This window comes from Dictyostelium purpureum (assembly GCF_000190715.1).
Source record: "Dictyostelium purpureum unplaced genomic scaffold DICPUscaffold_51, whole genome shotgun sequence".
NCBI lineage: Eukaryota > Evosea > Eumycetozoa > Dictyosteliales > Dictyosteliaceae > Dictyostelium > Dictyostelium purpureum.
The window spans coordinates 48,591-70,826 of record NW_003519388.1 but is presented as its reverse complement, the minus strand read 5'-3'; the positions used below and the strand labels follow the sequence as shown (position 1 = coordinate 70,826).

At 23.0% G+C, this 22,236-nt stretch overlaps 6 protein-coding genes across 6 annotated transcripts; 2 read left to right on the top strand and 4 right to left on the bottom strand.

Annotated features, from left to right (window-relative positions):
* Window positions 1-1,907: 1,907 nt before the first annotated feature.
* On the top strand, window positions 1,908-3,454 carry DICPUDRAFT_76632 (uncharacterized protein; the record flags this gene model as incomplete). The annotated part of the gene is made up of 3 exons (XM_003285668.1): window positions 1,908-2,003; window positions 2,125-2,632; window positions 3,267-3,454. The coding sequence occupies 3 exons, from the start codon at window positions 1,908-1,910 to the stop codon at window positions 3,452-3,454; spliced, it is 792 nt and encodes a 263-aa protein (XP_003285716.1).
* Window positions 3,455-6,274: 2,820 nt separating this feature from the next.
* Window positions 6,275-7,473, top strand: DICPUDRAFT_149596 (uncharacterized protein; the record flags this gene model as incomplete). Its single annotated transcript, XM_003285667.1, has 2 exons — window positions 6,275-6,961; window positions 7,018-7,473. The coding sequence occupies 2 exons, from the start codon at window positions 6,275-6,277 to the stop codon at window positions 7,471-7,473; spliced, it is 1,143 nt and encodes a 380-aa protein (XP_003285715.1).
* A 1,580-nt stretch (window positions 7,474-9,053) lies between these two features.
* Window positions 9,054-12,570, bottom strand: DICPUDRAFT_149595 (uncharacterized protein; the record flags this gene model as incomplete). Its single annotated transcript, XM_003285646.1, has 9 exons — window positions 9,054-9,295; window positions 9,361-9,681; window positions 9,748-10,097; window positions 10,165-10,281; window positions 10,603-10,990; window positions 11,056-11,361; window positions 11,435-11,679; window positions 11,755-12,016; window positions 12,138-12,570. The coding sequence occupies 9 exons, from the start codon at window positions 12,568-12,570 to the stop codon at window positions 9,054-9,056; spliced, it is 2,664 nt and encodes an 887-aa protein (XP_003285694.1).
* A 586-nt stretch (window positions 12,571-13,156) lies between these two features.
* DICPUDRAFT_53753 (uncharacterized protein) lies at window positions 13,157-14,184 on the bottom strand. Its single transcript, XM_003285645.1, has 2 exons — window positions 13,500-14,184; window positions 13,157-13,412 (listed from the first exon to the last, which is right to left on the bottom strand). Exons 1-2 carry the CDS (start codon window positions 13,985-13,987, stop codon window positions 13,247-13,249), a joined length of 654 nt encoding a protein of 217 aa, XP_003285693.1. The 5' UTR covers window positions 13,988-14,184; the 3' UTR covers window positions 13,157-13,246.
* Window positions 14,185-14,636: 452 nt separating this feature from the next.
* Window positions 14,637-15,889, bottom strand: DICPUDRAFT_53750 (uncharacterized protein; the record flags this gene model as incomplete). Its single annotated transcript, XM_003285644.1, has 4 exons — window positions 14,637-15,092; window positions 15,240-15,342; window positions 15,410-15,539; window positions 15,628-15,889. The coding sequence occupies 4 exons, from the start codon at window positions 15,887-15,889 to the stop codon at window positions 14,637-14,639; spliced, it is 951 nt and encodes a 316-aa protein (XP_003285692.1).
* Window positions 15,890-16,681: 792 nt separating this feature from the next.
* Window positions 16,682-21,648, bottom strand: DICPUDRAFT_53745 (uncharacterized protein). Its single transcript, XM_003285643.1, has 3 exons — window positions 20,681-21,648; window positions 17,968-18,150; window positions 16,682-17,305 (listed from the first exon to the last, which is right to left on the bottom strand). The coding sequence occupies exons 1-3, from the start codon at window positions 21,609-21,611 to the stop codon at window positions 16,803-16,805; spliced, it is 1,617 nt and encodes a 538-aa protein (XP_003285691.1). The 5' UTR covers window positions 21,612-21,648; the 3' UTR covers window positions 16,682-16,802.
* Window positions 21,649-22,236: the final 588 nt, after the last annotated feature.

Here is a 22,236-nt window from a genome sequence, read left to right as displayed (position 1 = left end):
AGCTAAGTTTGACTAAAAAAAAAAAATTTCTGAGTTTCCCCCACTCCCACACCCACCCACTTGACTAATTTTTTCATTTTAAAAACTTAGAAACTTAGAAAAAAAAAAAAAAAACTTAGAATTACATTATTTTTTTGTATGAAAAAAATTTAAAATTCTTGTAAAATTTTATTTAATCATTCCATTTTTGAAATATTTGAATAATTATAAAAGATAGAGTTTTCGACAATATCTACTCTTGAAATGTTTGCCCATTCCCTTAATAACACACATTGTTCTATTCTTTCCCAACCCAAATTTGATCTGTTGTCTACATGTAACCAACAACTTAGCACCCGAAAATGTTCTTTCAATTTCAACGGACGAAGAAGCAACTGAAAGTAAATTTCTTATAATTGATTATAATGTTGGATATTGAATACTATTTTCTTTCCAATATTTTATTGTATCATTTCTATGATCTAAACTTTCTTCTAAGTATTTTTGGATTTCTTTATACTTTGAAATATGTATTTTTTTCTTTTTTTTCTTCAATAAGCATTTAAATTAAAGGTTCATCATAGTTGCTATATACCCTCTCTTTGGCAAAGTGATAATCTAGAGTATTTATTGTATCATTTGAAAGATTGTTTTTTTCTCTATATTTTTTTGCTGCTAAACATTTACCATCTATTAAAAATAAGATATTAGTATAATTTTTTAATCAATAAATTAAATAATAATATGTATACTTTACCATTTGTAAAATGATATCTAATGCTATGGATGTTGATAACTTTTTGTCTAGATCTTAAATTGAATTTCTTTTGGTAATAGGTCTTTTATTTGTTCCTTCCATTGATATTAAGTTATTAATATTAAAATATATTTATTTTTTATAATTTCATATTTATTAATGTTATTATTTATTAATTTATTTTTATTTTTTTAAAATATAATAATTTTTTATATTTTTATATATATTAATAAATTTTGATATTGATATATAAATAAAAATTTTGAAGTATTTATAGAAAAAAAATTATATTAAATTTATTTATTTTTAATTTTAAATATTGCGCTTAATTATATAACTGTTATATTGTAATAAAATATATTTAAAAATCCTCTTAACAATATTTATGTATATTAATATAAAAAAAAAAAAAAATTTAAAAAAAATTAAAAAAAAAAAAAAAAAAGGAAACAACCACACATTACTATATATATTAATTGATGATGATTTAACTGTTTTTTTCTTGATTTTTAAAAACCTTTTTAAATTAAAAACTTTTTTTTTTGTTTTTAAACTTAGAAAAATAAAAAAAACTAAAAATTAGAGATTGACTTTAAAAATGAAACAATTTGACCGAACTAAGAAACCCCTTTTTTTCAAAAAATAAACTAAATTTACCCTAAATTATTTTTAGTAAAAAAACTTGATTATTTAAAAATGTAATCTTTAATAATATAATTAATCTCTTGTTATAAAGAAAAAAAAAAAAAAAAAACCCATTTTTTTAAAAAACCATGTTCAGAAAAAATATAATTTTCCCCCACCCTTAAACACACATATACATACACTCCACACAATGCTTTATCGTTTTTTTTGTTTTTTTATATATCCAATGTTATTAAATTGTTTTTATTCTTTAAACACACACTAAAACCCACTCTCACTAATCACAATAAAAATATTGATTAATAATAATTTTTAAACTAGTGATATAAAACTTCAATTTAACACATATAAATTATATACACAAAAAAGATGAAGAACCATAGATTTTTATTAATTATTTTTATTAAATAATTGATTAATTTAATTTTTTTTTTTTTTCTAAAATAATATAAATAAGAGTTTTTTTTTTAAAAAAATATATTATTTTCTATTAATTATTTGTATTAATAATTGTTATATTTAAAACATGTTATTTAAATATATATCATTTATTTTATTATTTATTATATTTACAAAATTTGTAAATTCCACAACTTGTCGTGGTAAAGTAGATTATTGTGGCGTAAATATCGATTTAAATTAATAAAAAATATTAATAATTTATATATATTTTAAATTATATATAAAATTTTATAGTTTTAATATAATAAAACTATAAAATATTAATTATATTTTTATTTTAGGTTTGTAATGGCGATGGTAGCACATGTTGCACTAAAAGTACTTGTGATGATCACAATTTATGCACAGTTGATTCATGTCCACCACCAGACACCATAGTTGATCCAGAATTAACATTAGAATTTTATTGTGATCACGCACCCATTCCAGATCCATGGGAAGGTAATAAATGTATTAAAGGTGAATGTAATCCAATAGATGGAAAATTTACACCAAACTACACCATTTGCCCAGAAACGTATAATGGTTGGAAATTAGTTGGTTGTTATCCAGCAGCAGGATGTGGATATGTATTTCCACAATGTGGTATTTGTGAATTCTTAGAACCAAGAAATAAGACTGCTTGTATCAAAAAGACCTCAAATGATTGTGCTAAAGAATTAAGTCTCACTAATTCAATCAATAAATGCAAGATTTACTCATGTGATCCAACTAAAGGCTGTGTTGAAGAGGATAAATGCAAACAAGGTCCAAACCCATGCCTAGCCCCAGTTTGTGATTCCTTTACTGGTATGTGTAGTGTTAAAAGAGTTAAAAATGATAAATGCAAATGATGACAAGCTTGTATCCAAATCTCATTAGGTTTAAAAGTTTAAACTAAAATTATATAAAAAAAAACTAAAAAGAAAAAAAGGAAAGAAAAAATAAAAAAAAACAAAAAATAAAAAGAATTCTTTATTTTTAAAAAAATGATAAAACATTTAGGTTGATTATAAATAAAAATTGTATGTTGTTAGAAAAAAATTAATTGAAAAAGATGGAAGAAAAAAAAAAAAAAAAAGATTAGATAATAGATTAATTTTCTAGATTTAAAGGAATAAATCAATTGGTTTCTTTTCTTTTAAAATAAAAAGAAAAAAAAAAGATTTAATCTAGATGGTGTGAATCTATTAGGTTTTTGATTTTTTTGATTTGAATAATAAATTTTTTTTTTATAAATTACACCTCGATATATAAATTTCAAGAAAATATGACAACATACAATGGGATGAACCTTTTCTTGATAAATTTAAAAAGTACAATCAACTTCAGAGTGGTTGGAAGAAATGAGAAATAATTCAAATATTATTATTGAAGATACAACATATAAACTAACATATTTATACATTTAGTTAAATAGTTTCAAATTGATTTTTAAATATAGAGTGCCATCTTTGTAAAATTATCGAAGAATTGGATATTTATATCAAAACTAGTTCAAGATACCATCAAATTTTATTTATTAAATTATTTATTATATCTTTGTGTAGAGTTTCTTTTATGTTTTACACAGGATTTTACATGTTTACTTTGTTGAAAGCAAATTTCAAAAGAGGAGATTTAATTGCCTAAATTAATTTCCAATAAATTCTAAACTTAAATTTGTTCTAATTGAATTTCTTTTTTTAATTGATCTACTTTTAAATTGTTTTTTCTTTTACTCTTTCAAGTATTGTTTGTGTTTTTTAAAATAACACTATTTAAATGGTAAATGCCCAAATCATATTCAAAAATTTCCTTTTTTTGAAATTTTTTTATATATTCATCAGTATATTTACCCAACTGTTCAGATATCAAAAGGAGTTTTTTGAAAATAGTGGAAACTTAGTCGCATATTTTTCTCTTTTTATTCACAATTTTATATATAAAAGTGGACTTCTTTTTTATTTTCATTAAAAATATTTTCATTTTTTTGAATGATTCTATTATTTCTTGATAATCATTTTCCTTTTCCTTTATAAACAAATCAATCTCCCTGAAACCAGTGGGTATCTTACATTTTCTATATTTTCTGTAATTGTTAAAGATGGATCAGCTTGGCAACAACTTAAAAATGCCACTACTTAGTTTGAGTTTTTTTGCAGTAGTCATTGTCGTTGTTGGTGGTGGTATGGAATTTTTGAAGCGTCAGTGGTAGCTGGTGAAACAGGTGATTGTGTAGTGTTAGCAGTAGTGGTTGTTTATAACCCTTACTTGGCTCGATTTCATCTTCATTGTATTTTCTTTTATTAATTAATATTATAGAGAAGTTTCTTCTTCATTTTCTTTTTAATATTTTGAGACTGAAAAGAAAAAATTGAAATAATTCCAAAAAAGATTTAATATTAAATATTAGTTTCTTTAATATAATTATTAATAATTATATAATATTAATATTATAGTTACCTTAATAAACAAAAACCCCATGAAAATTTTAAAAGAACTTGTTTATTCTGAAAGAATTATAATAAATGAATCTATTTTCTATGTCTATCAAATCTTAATCTTTCTGCGCTATCTATATTTATATTTTACTTTGTATTATTATATAATTTATTTTTAATGTTTTTTATTTAAATAAAAAATTTATTTTTTTTAAAAAATAAATGGTTATAGGTATGTAATTCACTATTACATATATGAAAAAAGAGTGGTATGTATATATAAATAAAGTTATAGGTGTGTATAAATATATTTAGTTAAATGGGGTTGAAAGAATAAAAAAAGTTGTATAGGATGCAAAAGACTACAAGGTAAGCTTTAATTTTTGATTGAATAAGAAATATAAGTATAATAAATTAAATTTTAAAGTTGTACTGGATACAAAAGACTACTTCTAAAAGTAATATAATGAATAAAGTAATACAAATAATAAAAAATTTTATAAAAAAAATTTATTTAAAAACAAAAAAAAAACAATTATTAGAATAAATTTAAATTGATTGATGTTTATTATTAAATGGTGAAAAACGTGTCATTTATTATTGAAATATATAATAATATATAATGAGTGAAATACATTATTATATGCAGAAAAAAATGGGTGAAATTTTGATTTATTTTTAAATTTTATTATTAATTTAAAAAATAGCTATTTTTTAATATTTTAAAATTAATATTATAAAAAATAACTTACAAATGATTGTTATATCACTTTTATAATAATGGGTAAAATGAAAACTAATTATCTTATATTATTTTAATTAAAAAATTGTTAAATTATTTTAAATATTTTAATTATTTTTTTATAAAAATAGATATTTATTTTCTATATATATATATAAAAGCAATATAAAAAATGTAAGATATTATTATATAAATACATCATTTGTATAGACTATAGAACAAAATTTAAAAAACAAGTAGGATATTATATTCATAAAAAATACAAAGAAAAACTATTAAATAAAGGGAAAGTTGAATAATGGAGTAGCCTTAAAATAAATTTAACTAAATATAAAAAAATAAATAATAAATAATAAAATAAACAGAGAAAATAATTTTAATTATTAATAAACTTTATCTCTATAAATAATTTTATTTAAAATATATAACTAATTTAATTAATTAGAATTAAACTAAATAAATATTAAAACTTGTATTAAAATAATTAATTTATCTTTTTTTTCTCAAATCTTATTTTTACAATATAATAGCTTACTAGGTAATATGGATATCAATCGAGAGAGAATTTAATGAAATTTTTAAATCAAACAAATACATTTAATTAATATTTTAAATCTAAATTTTAAATAAAAAAATAAGGTTGAAACTATTTAATCAAATGAAATATATATTATTATAATAATTATTAAGAAAAATTGCCTTATATTTGACAATTGTTTTTTTGTTTTATTTAATTTATTTTTTTTTTTTAATTGTTTATAATTTTTTAATTTTTTGAAAAAAGAGTTTTTAAAAAAATTTTTTTTTTTATTAATTAAAAATTATAGCAATCACAACACACATATAAATTTTCATATCAGCTTTGTTTTTTATTAATAATTTCACTAAATAATATTCGTTTTTACACCCTTTTGCATATTTTTTATTTTGTAAATAATATATATCTTTTTTTTTTTTTGTAAATATTAAATATTTTTTGTTTGTATATATTTTCATTTTATTTTTGTAAATATATTTTTGTTTTTTATATTGTAAATAATAATATTAATTTTTTGTTTTTTTTATTTATAAATATTAAATATTTTTGTTTGTATATATTTTTTGTATATAATTTTATTTTATTTTATTTTATTTTTTTTGTAAATAATATATTTCTTTTGTTTTTTTATTTGTAAATAGTATATCTTTTTTGTATATATTTTCATTTCATCAGTTTATTGTTATATTTTTTTATATCTTTTATATTTTATTTTTTTTGTAAATAATAAATTATTTTTAAAAACAAAAATGTATGATCTTTTATACATGTGTGTATTTTTATTTTTTGTTGTTACCATCTGTTATAATTTATCATTTTATATTGGTACTTTAATATTCAAAAACACTGAAGACAGATGGGTAAATGCTGACGGCCAATGGATTAGTGAAGACAACTACTGGGCAAGTCAGGTACTCCAAAAAAAGGAGCAACTACAACAAATCCAACAACTCCAACAAATCCAACACCTCCAACAAGAAAAACAACAAGAACAAATCCAACACCTCCAACATCTCCAAAAACTCCAACAACTACATCTTAACCAACAACAAGAACAACTCCAACATCTCCAACAAAACCATCAGGACCAACTCCAAAAACTCCAACATTACCAACAATTCCAACAACAAAAACAACTCAACCAACTCCAACAACTCCAAAAAAAACTAAAACTTCAAAAACTCCAACAACTCCAACAAAAAGAACAACTCCAACAACTCCTATCACAACCAAAGCAACCAGAAACACCACAACAGACACAACAACAACAATCACAACAACTTCAACCAAAACAACAACCAAAACAACAACAACAATCCCAACAACAACAACAGGGACAAGAGATACAACAGGGACAACAACCACAAAACCAAAATGTTCCAGCTCCACAAATTAGCCAAGATCCAAAAAATCCAAATGACATTAATTTACCTTTGGTCAATTCAACTGGAAAACTAAATATTGAACCAACCCCATGGATTGAAATAGAAAGGCCTATTTACGTTTAAATGAACGTATAGAACTTTACCAATTGATGCCAAAAAATGAAATCCCAGGTGATGGTAATTGCCAAATGCATGCATTATCAGACCAGATCTATGGTGACTTACTCCATAGCAAATTAATAAGATTTAGAATTGTCAGTTGGCTTAGAAGAAATAAAGGCTATAAACTTCCAAATGGAGCCACTCTCTCTGACTTTATCACTGAAAACAGTTGGGAGGAATACTGTAATAACATGTCTAAAAATGGCACATGGGGCGACCATTTAACATTAGTCGCAGCAGCTGAACTTTTTAAAAAAAATATTTCTATAATATCATCAGTTGAATCCCAGGGTAGTTTTTTCATAGATATTACTCCAAAAAGCAAAGAATACGAAAATGGAATTTTATTATATCATTTTGCAGAATTCCATTACGGGTCTTTATGCCCATTGGTAGATTAAATTATTCTATTGGTAAAGTATTTTATTTTCCCACTATTTTTTTTTAAACTTTTTTATATTAATTTATTTAATTTAATACATTATATTTTAACCATTTTTTAAACAGTAATCAAGTAATATACATAGATTCTTTGCAATCTCTAGCCAAATTGTAGTATCATTTATAGTAAAATCTTATTTTTATAGAATATTAAATAAGGAAGTAAGTAAATAACGATATTTTACAAAAAAAAAAAATCTATTTAGATATGGGATTTGTTGAATAAATAAGGAAAATATATGAATTTCTAACACTATTAATTTTTTTAATATTTAGTGGTGTAAAATCTTAACAAAGCTTAGTGTCTTTAGTATTGGGTGTTTTTATCAACCTCTGTTTTTTTTCAAGTGGTATACACTGTAATAGGACTCATTAATGTAACAAGTAGTGGCTGTTCTATAACTTTTGTTTTCATTAGGTGCAATGCAAAACATGCTTCATCAAGTAGAAATATGGAATAATTTATATCAGGTATTGTCTCAAAATCATCTGGATCAGTAGTGCTATAGAAGCCTCAAGTAGTGTTTAATCTGGATTGAATAATGTAGAATCTAAAACATCAAATGAATAATTATTTCATCATATAATTCTGGTTAAAAATCTGACTCAAATAGTAATAGCTTTAAACCTGCACAAGTAGCCATCCATATCTTTTTGAAAGTGCTGAAGAGTCTAAGTATTGAAAATTAGATCCAACCAATCAAGTAAATATCGAAGCTCATCCTCTCAAATATCTTATGAATATCTTTAATTGCTCTGGCCAAGCAACTCTAAAAGAAGTCAAATAGATTTAGGGAAGAGAAACTGAAGCATCTGTAACCATTAATCAAATTAGGAAACAGTCACTATAGTTTTATTTAATCAAATATATTTAAAAAAAACTTAAATCCAATAATATTTTTATAATTAATAGCTAATACATATAAAAAAATATTTTTAATTAAAGCAAACAATAAATAAATTTATTAGTTAAAATACAAAATTAAACTGTATAAAAAATAATTTTAAATTTTGAATATTTTAATAACTTTTTATTTTTATTTAATTTTTTGAAAACTTTGTGTTATTTTAAAGACTATTAAATTAAATAGAAAACCTAATCTGTAAAATTATTGGTAAAGCTAGTGAATATAGTCCAAAAAAAACATTATGAAACCAAAGGAAATAAATTTAAAAAAGATATTAAACTGTTTATATTCAAAATTTTAGTCAGATTTAGTTATTGTGCACCTTTCAGAGAATGGTTCAGGGTAATAAAAATAATCTTCTATTACAAAATCCCGAGGTGAATATCCATGAGTGTGCATTTCTTACTCTGTACTGAAAATGAAAAAAATAAAATGATTATTTTTTTGTTTGAAAAATTTTAAAAACAAAAATTTAATTAAATTTTTATTAAATTATTATTTTACCCACCAAAATAAATTTGTAATAAAAATATAAAACCAAAAAACTATAATTGATTAATTTTCTTAAAAAATTTATTTAAATTTTTTAAAATATTATTACTTTATTGATTAATTTTTTTTTTTTTTTTTTTTTAAGATAAATTTTGAGCGGTCCCAAGTTCATAAGATATAAAAACATCATATGTCATTTGGCGATTGCAAACTGAAGCGATGTCGGTTATAAGCGATTTAAATCTGGTTTGATTTGTAATTAGCATTAACTTTGATAATCTTTCTCTTTCAAAATATGGTACATCGGCTGGTAACCAAGTTGATTGTACAAAGCAATCCAATAATACTCTTTGATGTTCACTAGTTGATGAATATTTAGAGACTAAAAAAAATTTAATGTTAATAAAAAATTTTATAATTTAAAATAAAATAATTTTTAATATTTACCCCAATTATATAAAAATAAAGAAATATAATTTGTTAAATCTCTACTTTGGTCATTAACTAAAGCTTTGAATGCATTTGTTAAAGTTTTTAAACTATAGTTCTTTAAGAATGATTCGTGTGGATTCATTTTAATAAATAGATGATTGAGGAAATCCAAAATGCTTTTAATTGATTCATTTTCACCGTTTAATAAAAATTCAATTGATAAATCAATTATTTGGACAATATTTGGTGAAGAGTTAAATGCTACAGGACATTGCTCTAGTACTTTTAATAATAATTTATAAACCCTTATAATTGTAGGTGTACTTTCACTGTTATCTAAATAAAAAAAAGAGAATTAGTTTTTTTTTTTTTTAAACTATCCGTAAATTAATTAATATTTACTTTCGACTAAAACTGGTAATGCCCTATTTAAAAGTGTTGAAATTAAATTTATAAAATGATTTTGGTAAGTTGGGTCCTTACCAAAAAAGTCTATTAAGAGACCCATAACCTCGTAAAGTTTTGAACCCAAAGTCTTGAATTGATTGATGGCTGATAATAACATTACAAATATTTTATCTAAAAATGGGAACTGTCTCTCTAAACCTACAATTATTTTCCAAAAAACACTCCATAATAACTCTAACAAATTTGAATCTAAATGTGATATAGCTAAATTATTGATCTCCTCTAATAAACCCCAAAATGAAGAAACAAATTCTTTTAATAATAAAATTGCATCATCTGGGAAACTAATGGATAAAAAAAAAAATTAATATATTATTATAATCATGAAATTTCTTTTTTGTCAATATTTACTTTAATGATGCGTCCAAGACTGCCAAAGAATTTCCAAGCAATAAACTCTTTTCTAGATAATTATCATTTGGCATTGATACAATTGATTTAAAAGATACAATAATTGGATTAAGGAGTCTATGTAAATATGGAGAAATCTAATAAAAAAAATATTAATATAAAATACTTTCTATTATTTTTTGTTAAAACGATAAATACCTTTTCTATCTTCATATGATCAAGCAATTTTAATATTATATCTACAAATGCCTTTTGTTCTTCGACTGACAAACTATTATACATTGGCTCGATTGTTTTGAAGAATTCATCAATTTTTTTATAATATCTATCACCAAACTTTGATGAAAATGATGATAGTACATTTACTGAAAAGTGAAAAAAAAAAGGTTAATAAAAGTTTTCTTTTGTTTTTATGAATATGTATAATATTATAATTACATGTTTATTAATCTAATTTCGGTATGTTGTAACAAATTTAATATATAGTTTAAAGTGGGTGTGAGTAATTCGGTGGCAGAAATAAAATCTCCATAATCCTCAAAAAGGTACAAAATTGTGGTCGAAAGAGTTGAATGGTATGGTAAAGTCAAAGAGAATGACAGTATATCCTTTCCTTTGAGTGGGTCATCATCCTCCATCATATTTGAACAAACGCATCTAAACACATAAAAAACAACTTCATATGATTGCCATGATTTACATTGATTCTTTAATAAATTTTGAATAAACTCGATAAATTGATCCCCTCTAATCATTTCAAAACAAGACACTATAATATCACATGCATTATTTCTATAGTTTGACATATCTTCTGCCAATTCACAATCTTTAAAAAAAAAAAAATTAGTACTTTTAATTATTTTTTATAGTAATAGGTGCAATATTACTTACCTGGCTTAACATTTTGAATATCTGGTGGAAAAGATGATCTCTCTAAAAGCAATTGAAGTAATTTAATATATAATTTTTGGAATGGCTCACCACCAGTTTCAAGTATTGAACCATGTTCGCTGTGAAGAGACCAAGCGTCAAATGTTATTTCTGAAATCTCTTTATTAGGATGTGAGCAAAGTTCTAAAAGGAATGTTAAGCATTGTTGTACTTCTAAAATATTTACATCTAACATTATTGGTGCATAACACTCTACAATTTGTGATACCAATTCTGCAAATGCTCTACAAATAAAAATATTATCTTCTATTTTTAAAAAAAAAAAAAAAAAATTAATAAAACTATAATTAATAAATTATTGAATATTTATAATAAATACTTTGAATTGATTCTTCATAAATTGGCTTTAACTCCATTAACTTTCTTATAGTTGGTACAATTAATAATTGAAAATTTGCTTGATCTGGATCTTGTGGTTGAGTTGGACGTTCATTGGTTGAAATCAACGATACATATGTATGGAAATTAATTAAATCACCTATTAAACTAAGACACTCTATTATTACCTCTTGATTATTTATAATATTAAATATATTTGCAAGTAATTGACTTTTTAATATAACTCTATAAAAATTTAAAAAAGAAAAAATTAACAAACCAAAAAATGGTATATTTTTAAAATTAAATATTAAAACTTACTTTGAATTTGAAAATCGTATCCAATTTCTTACAGATTTTAATAGTAATATATTAAATTGGCTTGAAATATTTAAAGTTAAAAATTTTGAAATTGACATTATAACACTTTCAGAGTTTTGATAAAAGTTATCTTTGATTGCTATTCTTCTACTATTTGATAAAATTACTGTTTCAAACTCTATTGGTAATAAATATAATATATCTAGTATACCCTTTTTAGTTGCTTCAGTAGATTGATCACTGTTTAAAATATTTAACAAATCTAAAATTGCATTATCCCACAATCTTGGTAAGCTGTGTATCACTAAAAATATCATTATAAATATATTAGTATTATAACCTAATAGAAATCAATATAATAATTTTTATAAACCAATACTTACTAACTGCAGATAAACATGATGAAACTTTTGAATTGAAAACTGGACTATTTGATTCCTTTTCATATAAGAATCTATTAAAAACTGTATTTTTTACATTATGTCTAAACTCATCTGACCATTTTGATTCCCAATCGCTGTGAATCTTTGTATATAAAGTTTGGATACCAAAAAATTGTGAAAAGAATGTTTGATTTACTTTAATTAACTCTAAACAAAGTGGTACAATATTTGGATGGTTTTGTAACTCTAACAACCATTTATTTGCTTCATTCTGTAAATTGCTATCATGATGTGTAAATAATGTTTGTAAAACCTTGTCAATTTGTTCGATTGACGGGACAGTTGTTTGCTGATGATGTTGTGGTGATGCTGGCGATGCTGAATTTGCTGTAGTTTCACCATCTGATGATAATTTATTATGTATATTATTCATTCTTTTCTTTTTTTTAAATAAATTTATGTATAAATATATATAATGATATTATTATGTGAATGAAGTTAAGAAAAATTTTTAAAAATAAATAAAATATTTAAAATAAAAAAATACTAAAATTTAAAAGAAAAAAAAAAAAAAAAAAAAGTATTATATTTATTAGATAACCATATATTGTGTGAAATTAAATTATCTCTACAGTGTTTTTGTCTTAAAAAATTTAAAAAAATTGAAAAATTTTTTTTTTAAAATATATTTTTTTTTTATATATTGATTTTTTTTTTTTTTTTTTTTTTTTTTAAAAATTTTATGGTATTATAATAAAAACCTTAAATATCAAAATACACTTTTGAAAAAAAAAAAAAAATAAAAAAAAATAAAAAAATAAAAAGGTTTCATATGATTCATTGATTAGAAAATGTTTGAATTATTTTATAAGCAATATTATCATTATAATAATTACGAAAATCATTGAAAATATTTATCTTTAAAAAAATTGTAACCCACTTTTTTACAAAAATAAAAAAAATCTGGATGTCTATTTTAAAAAAAAAAAAAAAAAAAAGAAGAAAAAAGAAAAAAAATTGATGTATAATATGTTTTTTATTTTTATTGCTAATATTAGCTATTGTTGTTGTTTTAGACTATTTAATTTTGGTTTGGTTAATAAATAATTTTACAAAGTAACGAAAACATGTTTCATGGTTTCATAATCTTTTTCGCCGAGTAATTGGAAGTTTTCAGCAAAATATTGAAGATGTTTGAGTGATGTGTTGGTATGTTGGTTAACTTCTAATTGTTTGATTTTATCCCAATGTCCGTGGTAAATATGAGCGTATACACTGTTATTAAAAAAAAAAAAATTATTATTAATATTGGTTGGTTTGTAATTTTTTTTTTTTATTCATAAAAATAATAATAATATTTACCGAAGAATTCTACTAATAATTTTAATAACAGATGCCTTATAATTTTTTGGGAATGGTGAATCGTCAACTGGGAAAATTTCAGGGTTATCAATTTGTTCACTGATCCAATTTACTACATTGTCGATATATTTTGGAGCGGATAATTCTTGTGGTTTACCTTTACCATCAGTCCATAAATAGGTGGCTTTTAAACTTGACATGGTTGGACATGAGTCATCTGTGCAAAATGATTGAATAAAAGAATAACACATATTCATTGTATTGAAACATTCGATTGTATTTACGGCAATCCATTCGTTTTCATCTTCGCCATCTGGACATTTAACACTATCTTTAAGTTTTGTACCACCTGCTAATGATGATTTTAATGATTTTCTTAATGTATAACGAGATGATCCGTGTGGGTGTTTCTTTGGTTTATAATTTCCTCTGATACTTTCTTTACCATCTTTACTGACTCTAGATAACAAATTTCCAAATAAAGGCATTTTTTATTTTTTTATTTAATTCTATATATATTTTTATTTTTTATTTTAAGATTATTTGTTTATTTTAATTTATTTATTTGAAAATATATTACTATATCTTTTTTTTTTTGTTGGGTGTTTTAAAAATACAAGATTATTTTATATGTACTAATATTACAAAGAGAAAAAATCAAATATATATAAAAAAAATGATTTTTATATGGTTGTGCAAGTGATTATAATGAAAAAAAAAAAAATAGAAAAAAATCAAAAAAAATGTTAAAAAAAAATTTAAAAAAAAATTAAAAAAAAAAAAAAAATAATTTAAAAATAAAAATAAAAATATAAAAAAAAAAATGGGTTTTAGTGTGATTTGATTTATTTGTATTTGATTTATATTTAAACTTTTCAAAAAAAATCAAGTTTGCAAAGTTGAATTATTTAATTTGATAAAATGAATTATACGTTTTTTTTTTTTTTTTTTTTTTCTTTATAATTATAAATAAAAAAAAATAAATAAAAATTTTTTTTTTTAAATTTGGTTTATTGTAATTTTTATATGATTATATATATATTTGCATAATAGCGATGGGGTGGGGGAGAAAAAACAAAATTGTATATAAATTTTTTATTGTTGTTGTTATTATTATTAATGTGATTATTATTTTTTTTATAAAATTACAAATTTTGATGAAGCGGCAGTGACAGATTCACCATGGATAATACGTCTAATGGCTTCGCTAAACATTGGGGCAACATTAATAACTTTTATTTTGGAGCATGCTTTACTCTTTTCACTGAGTGGAATGGAGTTTGTAATAACTAATTCCTCCAATTCTGAGTTGTTTAAAGTTTCAATAGCATTTCCACTTAATTCACCGTGTGATACCAAAGCATAGACTTTGGTTGCACCGCCTCTATTCTTTAAAACTGATGCTGCTAATGCAAGGGTTTCGCATGTATCTGCTGTTGATCCAATAATAAGGGCAGTTTTTCCTTTAACATCACCAACTAAAATCATGTCATCTGATTCGCTTTGTCTATCTAAAATTGCTAAATCACAGTTTAATTTATCTGATACTAATTTGGCTCTTTTTACGCCATCTACTGCTGGTGAAATTACAACCTAGAAATAAATGAAAAAATTGGTAAATATTATGAAATTCATCAAAAATTGAAAAATTAAAAAAAAAAATAAAAAATAAAAAATAAAAAATAAAAAAAATCAAATATCTCCTTTGGTCTAAAACTTTCGTTTTTTTTTTTTACCTACTTTTTCACCACCTTTATAATGCTTTTCAATATATTTAACAATTAATGGTTCTGCATATAAATTATCTACTGGAATATTAAAAAAACCTTGAATTTGACTTGCTCTATAATAATATTTTTATAAAAATTATTAATATATTATGATTTGATTTGACTTAATAGTTTACATACTCTAAATCCATTGAAATAACTCTATCGACACCAGCAGTTTCAATTAAATTTGCAATGAGTTTACCTGTAATTGGTTCTCTTGATTTTTCTTTTTTATTTTGTTTACCATATCCAAAAAATGGAATAACAGCTGTTTATATAAATATAGAATTTAAATGTTAATATAGATAAATTGGAATATACATATATATCCGATGATTCTATTATTGATTATTTACCAGTAACTGAACGTGAAGAAGCTCTTCTGACACAATCTGTAAGTACTAATAATTCCATTATGTTATCATTTACATTTGGTGTACAAGTTGGTTGGATAATATAGACATCTTTAGATCTTACGGATTCACCGACTGTAACTGATGTTTCGCCATTTGAAAATTTATTGCATGTGGTTTTGGTTAAATCTATATTTATAGCTTTTGATATAAGGTCTGCAAATTGAGGATGTGCAGATCCTGAAATAATTCTAACTGATTCCATTTTCATTTATTTAATTATATAAATTAATATAAAATTAAATATTATGTGTGTGTATATATAAAATGATGGGTATGTAATATTATTTATAAATTGTTTATTATTATTAAATAAAAAAAAAATAAAATAAAAGTTTTATTCTATTTTCTTGTTTATTAGATGTTTTAAATTATGGATATATATAGATATAAATAATTTTAATTTAAATTATTAAAAAATAAAAATAATTAAAATTTAAAATTTAAATTTGTTTATTTATTAATTATAAAAAAAAAAAAAAAAAAAAAAAATGAAAATGAATTTGAAAAAAAAATTAAAAAAAATTAAAAAAAAATAAATTTATTTATTTTTTTATTTTTTTTTTTTTTGTAGAATGCAAAGGATAATTTATTTTGTATTTATTTGTATTTATTTGAATTTATTTGTTATTTATGTGATTGATAATTTAAAAGTAATGAAAATTTTATTTCCAACAACAATAAGATTTAGTTTCTAATAATAAAATAAAAATAAAATTGATATACCCTACCATTATTTTTTGTTTTCATAGTTTTACATCGAGTTGTTGTTTAAATATTTAAGAATGATTATACATATATATATATTTAGCTTTGTCGTTTTAAACAAAATTAATTTTTTTTATTTTAAAAAACAAAAAAAATAAAAAACAAAAAAATAAAAAAATAAAAAAATAAAAAAAAAAAAGAAAAAAAAACAAAAACAAAAAATGAAAAAAAAAATCAATTTTCTGAATACGGAGTTCTCCTGGGGAATATAATTTTTTAAAGTGTTGTTGGGTTTGTTGTATTAATTAATTTATATTAATTAATAACTATAAATATACTTTTTATTTTAAATGATTTTTTAAATTTTATATATAAATAATTAAATGAATAAATAAATGTTAAAATTTTTATTATCTCTTTATATCGAATGGTGGGCAAGAATGATCTACGCACTTTGATTTTTCAGCAGATTTTTCTATTTGAATTGTGGTATGGTCAATTTCATATTGGTCTAATAAAAGTTTATTGGCTATTGCTAAAACTTGATCGGAATCTATTCCTGGTGAGATGGTTAAATGTACAGATAAGGCGGGTCTACCGACAGTAATGGACCAAATATGTAAATCGTGTACCTCTGTAACGCCTGCAATGTCGGCGAGATCACCTTTGACCTCTGATACGTCAATTTCTGGTGGTACACCTTCCATTAAAACACTGACACTATCACGAAGTAATCTAACAGTGGTAACCAAAACAATGACTGAAAAGATTAGAGTGGTAATTGGATCGGCTATTTTCCAAGTTGGTTTAATCCAAATAATAACAGAGGCAATCATAACACCGATACTTTGGAAACAGTCACCTAAAACATGAATATATGCAGAGTGGACATTGATGTTTGTAATACTTTTACCTAATGAATAACAAATTATTTTAAAAGTTAGTTGACCAATAAATGAATACAATTACTTAAAAATAAGAAATTACCTTTTTTTTGAATATTTTCAATTTCGGTTTCATCGTTGAGTTTTTCTTTTTTCTTTTTTTGAGCGTGACCGTGACCACCACCGCCGTGAGAATGACCGTGACCACCGCCGTGAGAGTGACCGTGACCACCTGAGCCCCAATGTAAAATTATGGCATCGATAATATTGATTAATAACCCACAGCAAGCAAGGATAAACATAATTTTTCCGTCAATAACTTCGGGTGGATTGATAATTCTTTGAATAGCTTCGTAAACTAATACACCAGTTAATGCCCAAATTGATAAAACACTAATTACAGCGCCAATAATTTCAGCTCTATGGAAACCAAAGCTCATGGAACTTGTTGGTAGACGTTGGCTAAACCACATTGCAAATAAACTAAGAAGCATAGCACCTATATCGGTAAGCAAATGAGCCGCATCACTCATAATGGCTAAAGAGTTTGCAATATAACCACCCACAATTTCACCCACCATAAAAACTGTGGTTAAAACTAGAGCTACAATTAATGAAAGTCTTGCTTTCTTTCTATCTCTTAACTGTTTTTGTTTATGTTCTAAAAGGGCTTCCTCATCATCGCTATGACTATCGCTATTATGGTCGCTGTGGGTTTCACCAAGAGTATGACTTTCGCTGTGACCATGACTGTGACCGTGTCCATGCCCATCTCCATGGCTGTGACCATGCCCTTTATTTTTCTTTTTTTTCTTTTCGTGGTGATGGTTCTCTTCGCTGTGACTGTGGTTATGGTTATTAGTATCACCAATAACTATATCCTCTAATTCTAAATCTTTATTTTCAGTACCATCTAATTTTATATACATATTACTATCTTCATTTTTATTTAATATTACATCCATATTTTATTTTCTATCTAATGTGTCATAATATATTTACACACAAAAATTAAATTAATATTTTTTAAAAAAATTATTTAATCAATGTTTTTATTTAACTTACCTATAAATTTATTATCTATATATTACACATATAGAATTTCTAAAAAGCTTTAAAAGAAAAAAAAAAAAAAAAAAAAAAAAAAAAGAATTTTTTATTTATATAAATTTTATAAAAATAAAAAATAAAAAATAAAAAAAAAAAGAAATTAAATATAATTAAATAAAATATTATAGTATGTAAAAAAAAAAAAATAATTCCCACCAGGATTTATGGGGGCGTTTTTTTTTTATTTTTTATTATATATATGTGTAAATAATAAATAAAATAAAAGAAACAAATAAAAGAATAAAGAAAATAAAGATTATTTATTTTATAATCTTTTTTTTATGAAAAATAAAAATATTATTAAAAAAAGTTGTAGGAATAGTGTAATTTAATATAAATTGAAGAATATGATTTTTCATTGTTTATTTTTAGTTTAATTGATAGATTTTTTAATTGTTTTTGAATTTGGGATAATATCTAAAAAAAATTGTAAAATATCAACATAATATTATATAGAAACCATTTACTTAAATTGAAAGAAATAAATAAAATAAAAAAAAATTATTTTTATGGTCACGCCGCAACACGCCGTTAATACACATTGGCACAACACTCCGTAAAAAATTTTTTTAAAATTTTTTTTTTTTCCATCATCAAAATTAATATTAACAAACATACAAAAATTATTTGTTTTAATATTTTAATCTAATTTATTTATATATATTAACACTTTACATAATTTATTTTGGTTCAAAATATTCAATTTTTCAAAATATTCAATTTTTCAAAATATTCAATTTTTCAAAATATTCAATTTTTCAAAATTTTTTTTTTCTTTTATTTATATTTATGGTTATAAATATTTTTTTATTTAAATATGATTAGTTTATTGGAATGGAAATCCCAATTATTTTAAATAATTAAACCTTATTAAATTTTTTTTATTGTTCACTCCACAAATTATAAATTTTTTATTTTTTTTTTTGAATTTTTTTTTTTTGAAATTAATTTTACAAAAAATAAAAACAAAAAGTAATAAAAAATGAATAAATTTTCAGGATCAGTAAAATGCAGATGGGCAGGTACATTTTTAAAAGGTGAGGGTACAATCTCATCAACTTCATCAAAATCACTTCAAAATATAAAATTTGAAGTACCAGCAACTGCTAAAAACATTGAAACTAAAACCAAAGACTACAATGACAGAGAAGAATATTCAAACCCAGAAGGTAAAGTATTATTGGGCAAGGCATAGGTTGTTCCTGAAAAGTATTATATTAACAAAGCACCTCAAACAATACAGAATTTATTTCAGCAGCATTGGCTTCATGTTTCAATATTACATTATCAGTAGCACTTGGAAAAATGAATTATCAAATTAAATCCATTGAAACTGATACAAGAGCAGAAATGACAAGAAAAGAGAACGGTTATTTTATTGATGATATATATTTAAATGTCAATGCGGTTGTAGTTCCAGATATTGAGGAGTCAAAATTTAAAAATGCCATCAAAATTGCAAAAGAACGTTGCTCCATCTCCAGTTTAATTAATGGTAAATGCAATCTTCACATTGAATCAAAAGTTAATAAAAAATAAAATAAAATCAAACATTAAATTATTTAATGATATAAATTAATAATAATTGTATGTTTGTTTTTTAAATATAGTCTACGTTTATGGATGTATAAATTATTTACATTTTATTGTTGTCTAATATATTATAATTTATTAGCTATTTAGAATAGCCTGGTTTTTAATAATTTTCTTTTTTTCCTTTATATCAAATGGTGGGCAGGAGTGATCTACACATTTTGATTTTTCAACTGGTTTTTCTATTTGAATGGTGGTGTGTGCTATATCATAGTCATCTAATAAAATTTTATTTGCGGTTGCCAAAACTTCTTCTGGATCTATTTCTGACGAGATGGTTAAATGTACAGATAGGGCGGGTCTACCTAATGTAATGGACCAAATATGTAAATCGTGAACTTCGGTAACACCTACAATATCTGCAAGATCTCCTTTGACCTCTGATACGTCAATTTCTGGTGGTACACCTTCCATTAAAACACCTAAGCTTTCACGAAGTAGTCTGATGGTGGTTCCTAAAACGATTACTGAAAAGATTAGAGTGGTAATTGGATCGGCTATTTTCCAAGTTGGCTTAATCCAAATAATAACAGAGGCAACCATAACACCGATACTTTGGAAACAGTCACCCAAAACATGAATATAGGCAGAGTGGACATTGATGTTTTTAACTTTTTTATCTTTTTTTTGAATACTTTCAATTTCGAGATCATCATTGAGTTTTTCTTTTTTCTTTTTTTTAGCATGGCTGTGACCACCACCTCCGTGAGAATGGCCGTGACCACCACCATGAGAGTGACCGTGACCACCTGAACCCCAATGTAAAATTATGGCATCGATAATGTTGATTAATAAGCCGCAACTTGCAATAATAAACATAATTTTTCCGTCAATAACTTCGGGTGGATTGATAATTCTTAGAATGGCTTCGTAAACTAATACACCAGTTAATGCCCAAATCATTAAGACACTTATAACAGCACCCAAAATTTCAGCTCTATGGAAACCAAAGCTCATGGAGCTTGTTGGAGGATGTTGGCTGATCCACATCGCAAATAAACTAAGAAACATTGCCCCGATATCGGTAAGCAAATGGGCTGCATCCGTCATAATGGCTAAAGAGTTTGCTAACCAACCACCTACAATTTCACCAACCATAAAAACAGTTGTAAGAGACAATGCTAAAACCAGTGAGTATCTTGCTTTTTTTTTGCTTTCCATATTTTTTAATTTGTTTTTTAATGGGGATTCTTCGTCAGACTCATCATTATGACTACCATCACTACTGTTGTCACCACCATGACTGTGTCCATGTCCATGTCCATGCCCATGCTTTTTCTTTTTCTTTTTTCCATGATTGTGACTTTGATTATCATCACCATCTATTTTATTCTGTTGTATATGATGATCATTGTTATTGTTATGATGATCATTATGATTATCATTATGATTATCATTATGATTATCATTATGATTATCAATATGATTATTATTTAATATTTCCATATCATCTTCTATTATTAGTTTTTCTAATTCTACATCAGGTATTTCGATAAAATCATTATTTATAATAATATTGTTATTACTATTATGGTGCTGATTATCATTATTTACATTTCCATCTAAATATATATTTTTAATATTATCTGTATTATTATTATTTTTCTTTTTTAGAATTGCTTCTTCATCCATATTATAATTACTCCCTATATTAATATTTTTGATATTTCTAAAAAAATTAAAATTAATATTAAATAGATAATATAAAATTAATATTTAAATTTTAAAAGTATTTAAATTTTTTAAAAAAAATAAAATAAATAAATATAAAAATTATACTAATTATACTAATTATTATTACTTACAGGTTACTAATTCTTTTTTTTTTATCTTTTATTTCTATGTATGAATTTTATGAGTAACCCACTTCTTACAGAAATAATTTTAAAATTTTTATTTATTAAAATATAAAAATTAATTTATTAAATAAAAAAATTAAAAATAATTTATTTTAATTTATAAAAATATATAAAAAAATAACTGGAATATGTGGGGTGTGTGGGTTTTTTATTTTTTAAAAGAGAAAGGAAATAATAAAAACCTTACAAATACATAATAAACATTATTTAAATTTATACATTTTCCATTGTTATTAGACTAAATTAAACACACATATACAAAAATAACAATCCTTTTTTAAAATAAAAAAAAAAATAAAAAAAAATAAAACAAAAAAAAAAATAAAAAAATAATATTTTTGATATTAGTTTCAAGATCAACCAAAAAATAAAAAATATAAAATAAAAAAAATAATATA

Excerpts from the sequence above, each read along its gene's own strand:
- DICPUDRAFT_53753 (XM_003285645.1), bottom strand. The coding sequence starts at position 13,987 with ATGCCTTTATTTGGAAATTTGTTATCTAGAGTCAGTAAAGATGGTAAA. Across the intron at positions 13,413-13,499 it reads ATTATTAGTAGAATTCTTCG|TGTATACGCTCATATTTACC; the intron begins GTAAATATTATT and ends TTTTAATAACAG.
- DICPUDRAFT_53745 (XM_003285643.1), bottom strand. The coding sequence starts at position 21,611 with ATGGATGAAGAAGCAATTCTAAAAAAGAAAAATAATAATAATACAGAT. Across the intron at positions 18,151-20,680 it reads TCACGGCCATTCTCACGGAG|TTATTGGTGATACTAATAAC; the intron begins GTGGTGGTCACA and ends TAGAGGATATAG. Across the intron at positions 17,306-17,967 it reads CAGCGACCATAATAGCGATA|GTAAAAGTATTACAAACATC; the intron begins GTCATAGCGATG and ends GTTATTCATTAG.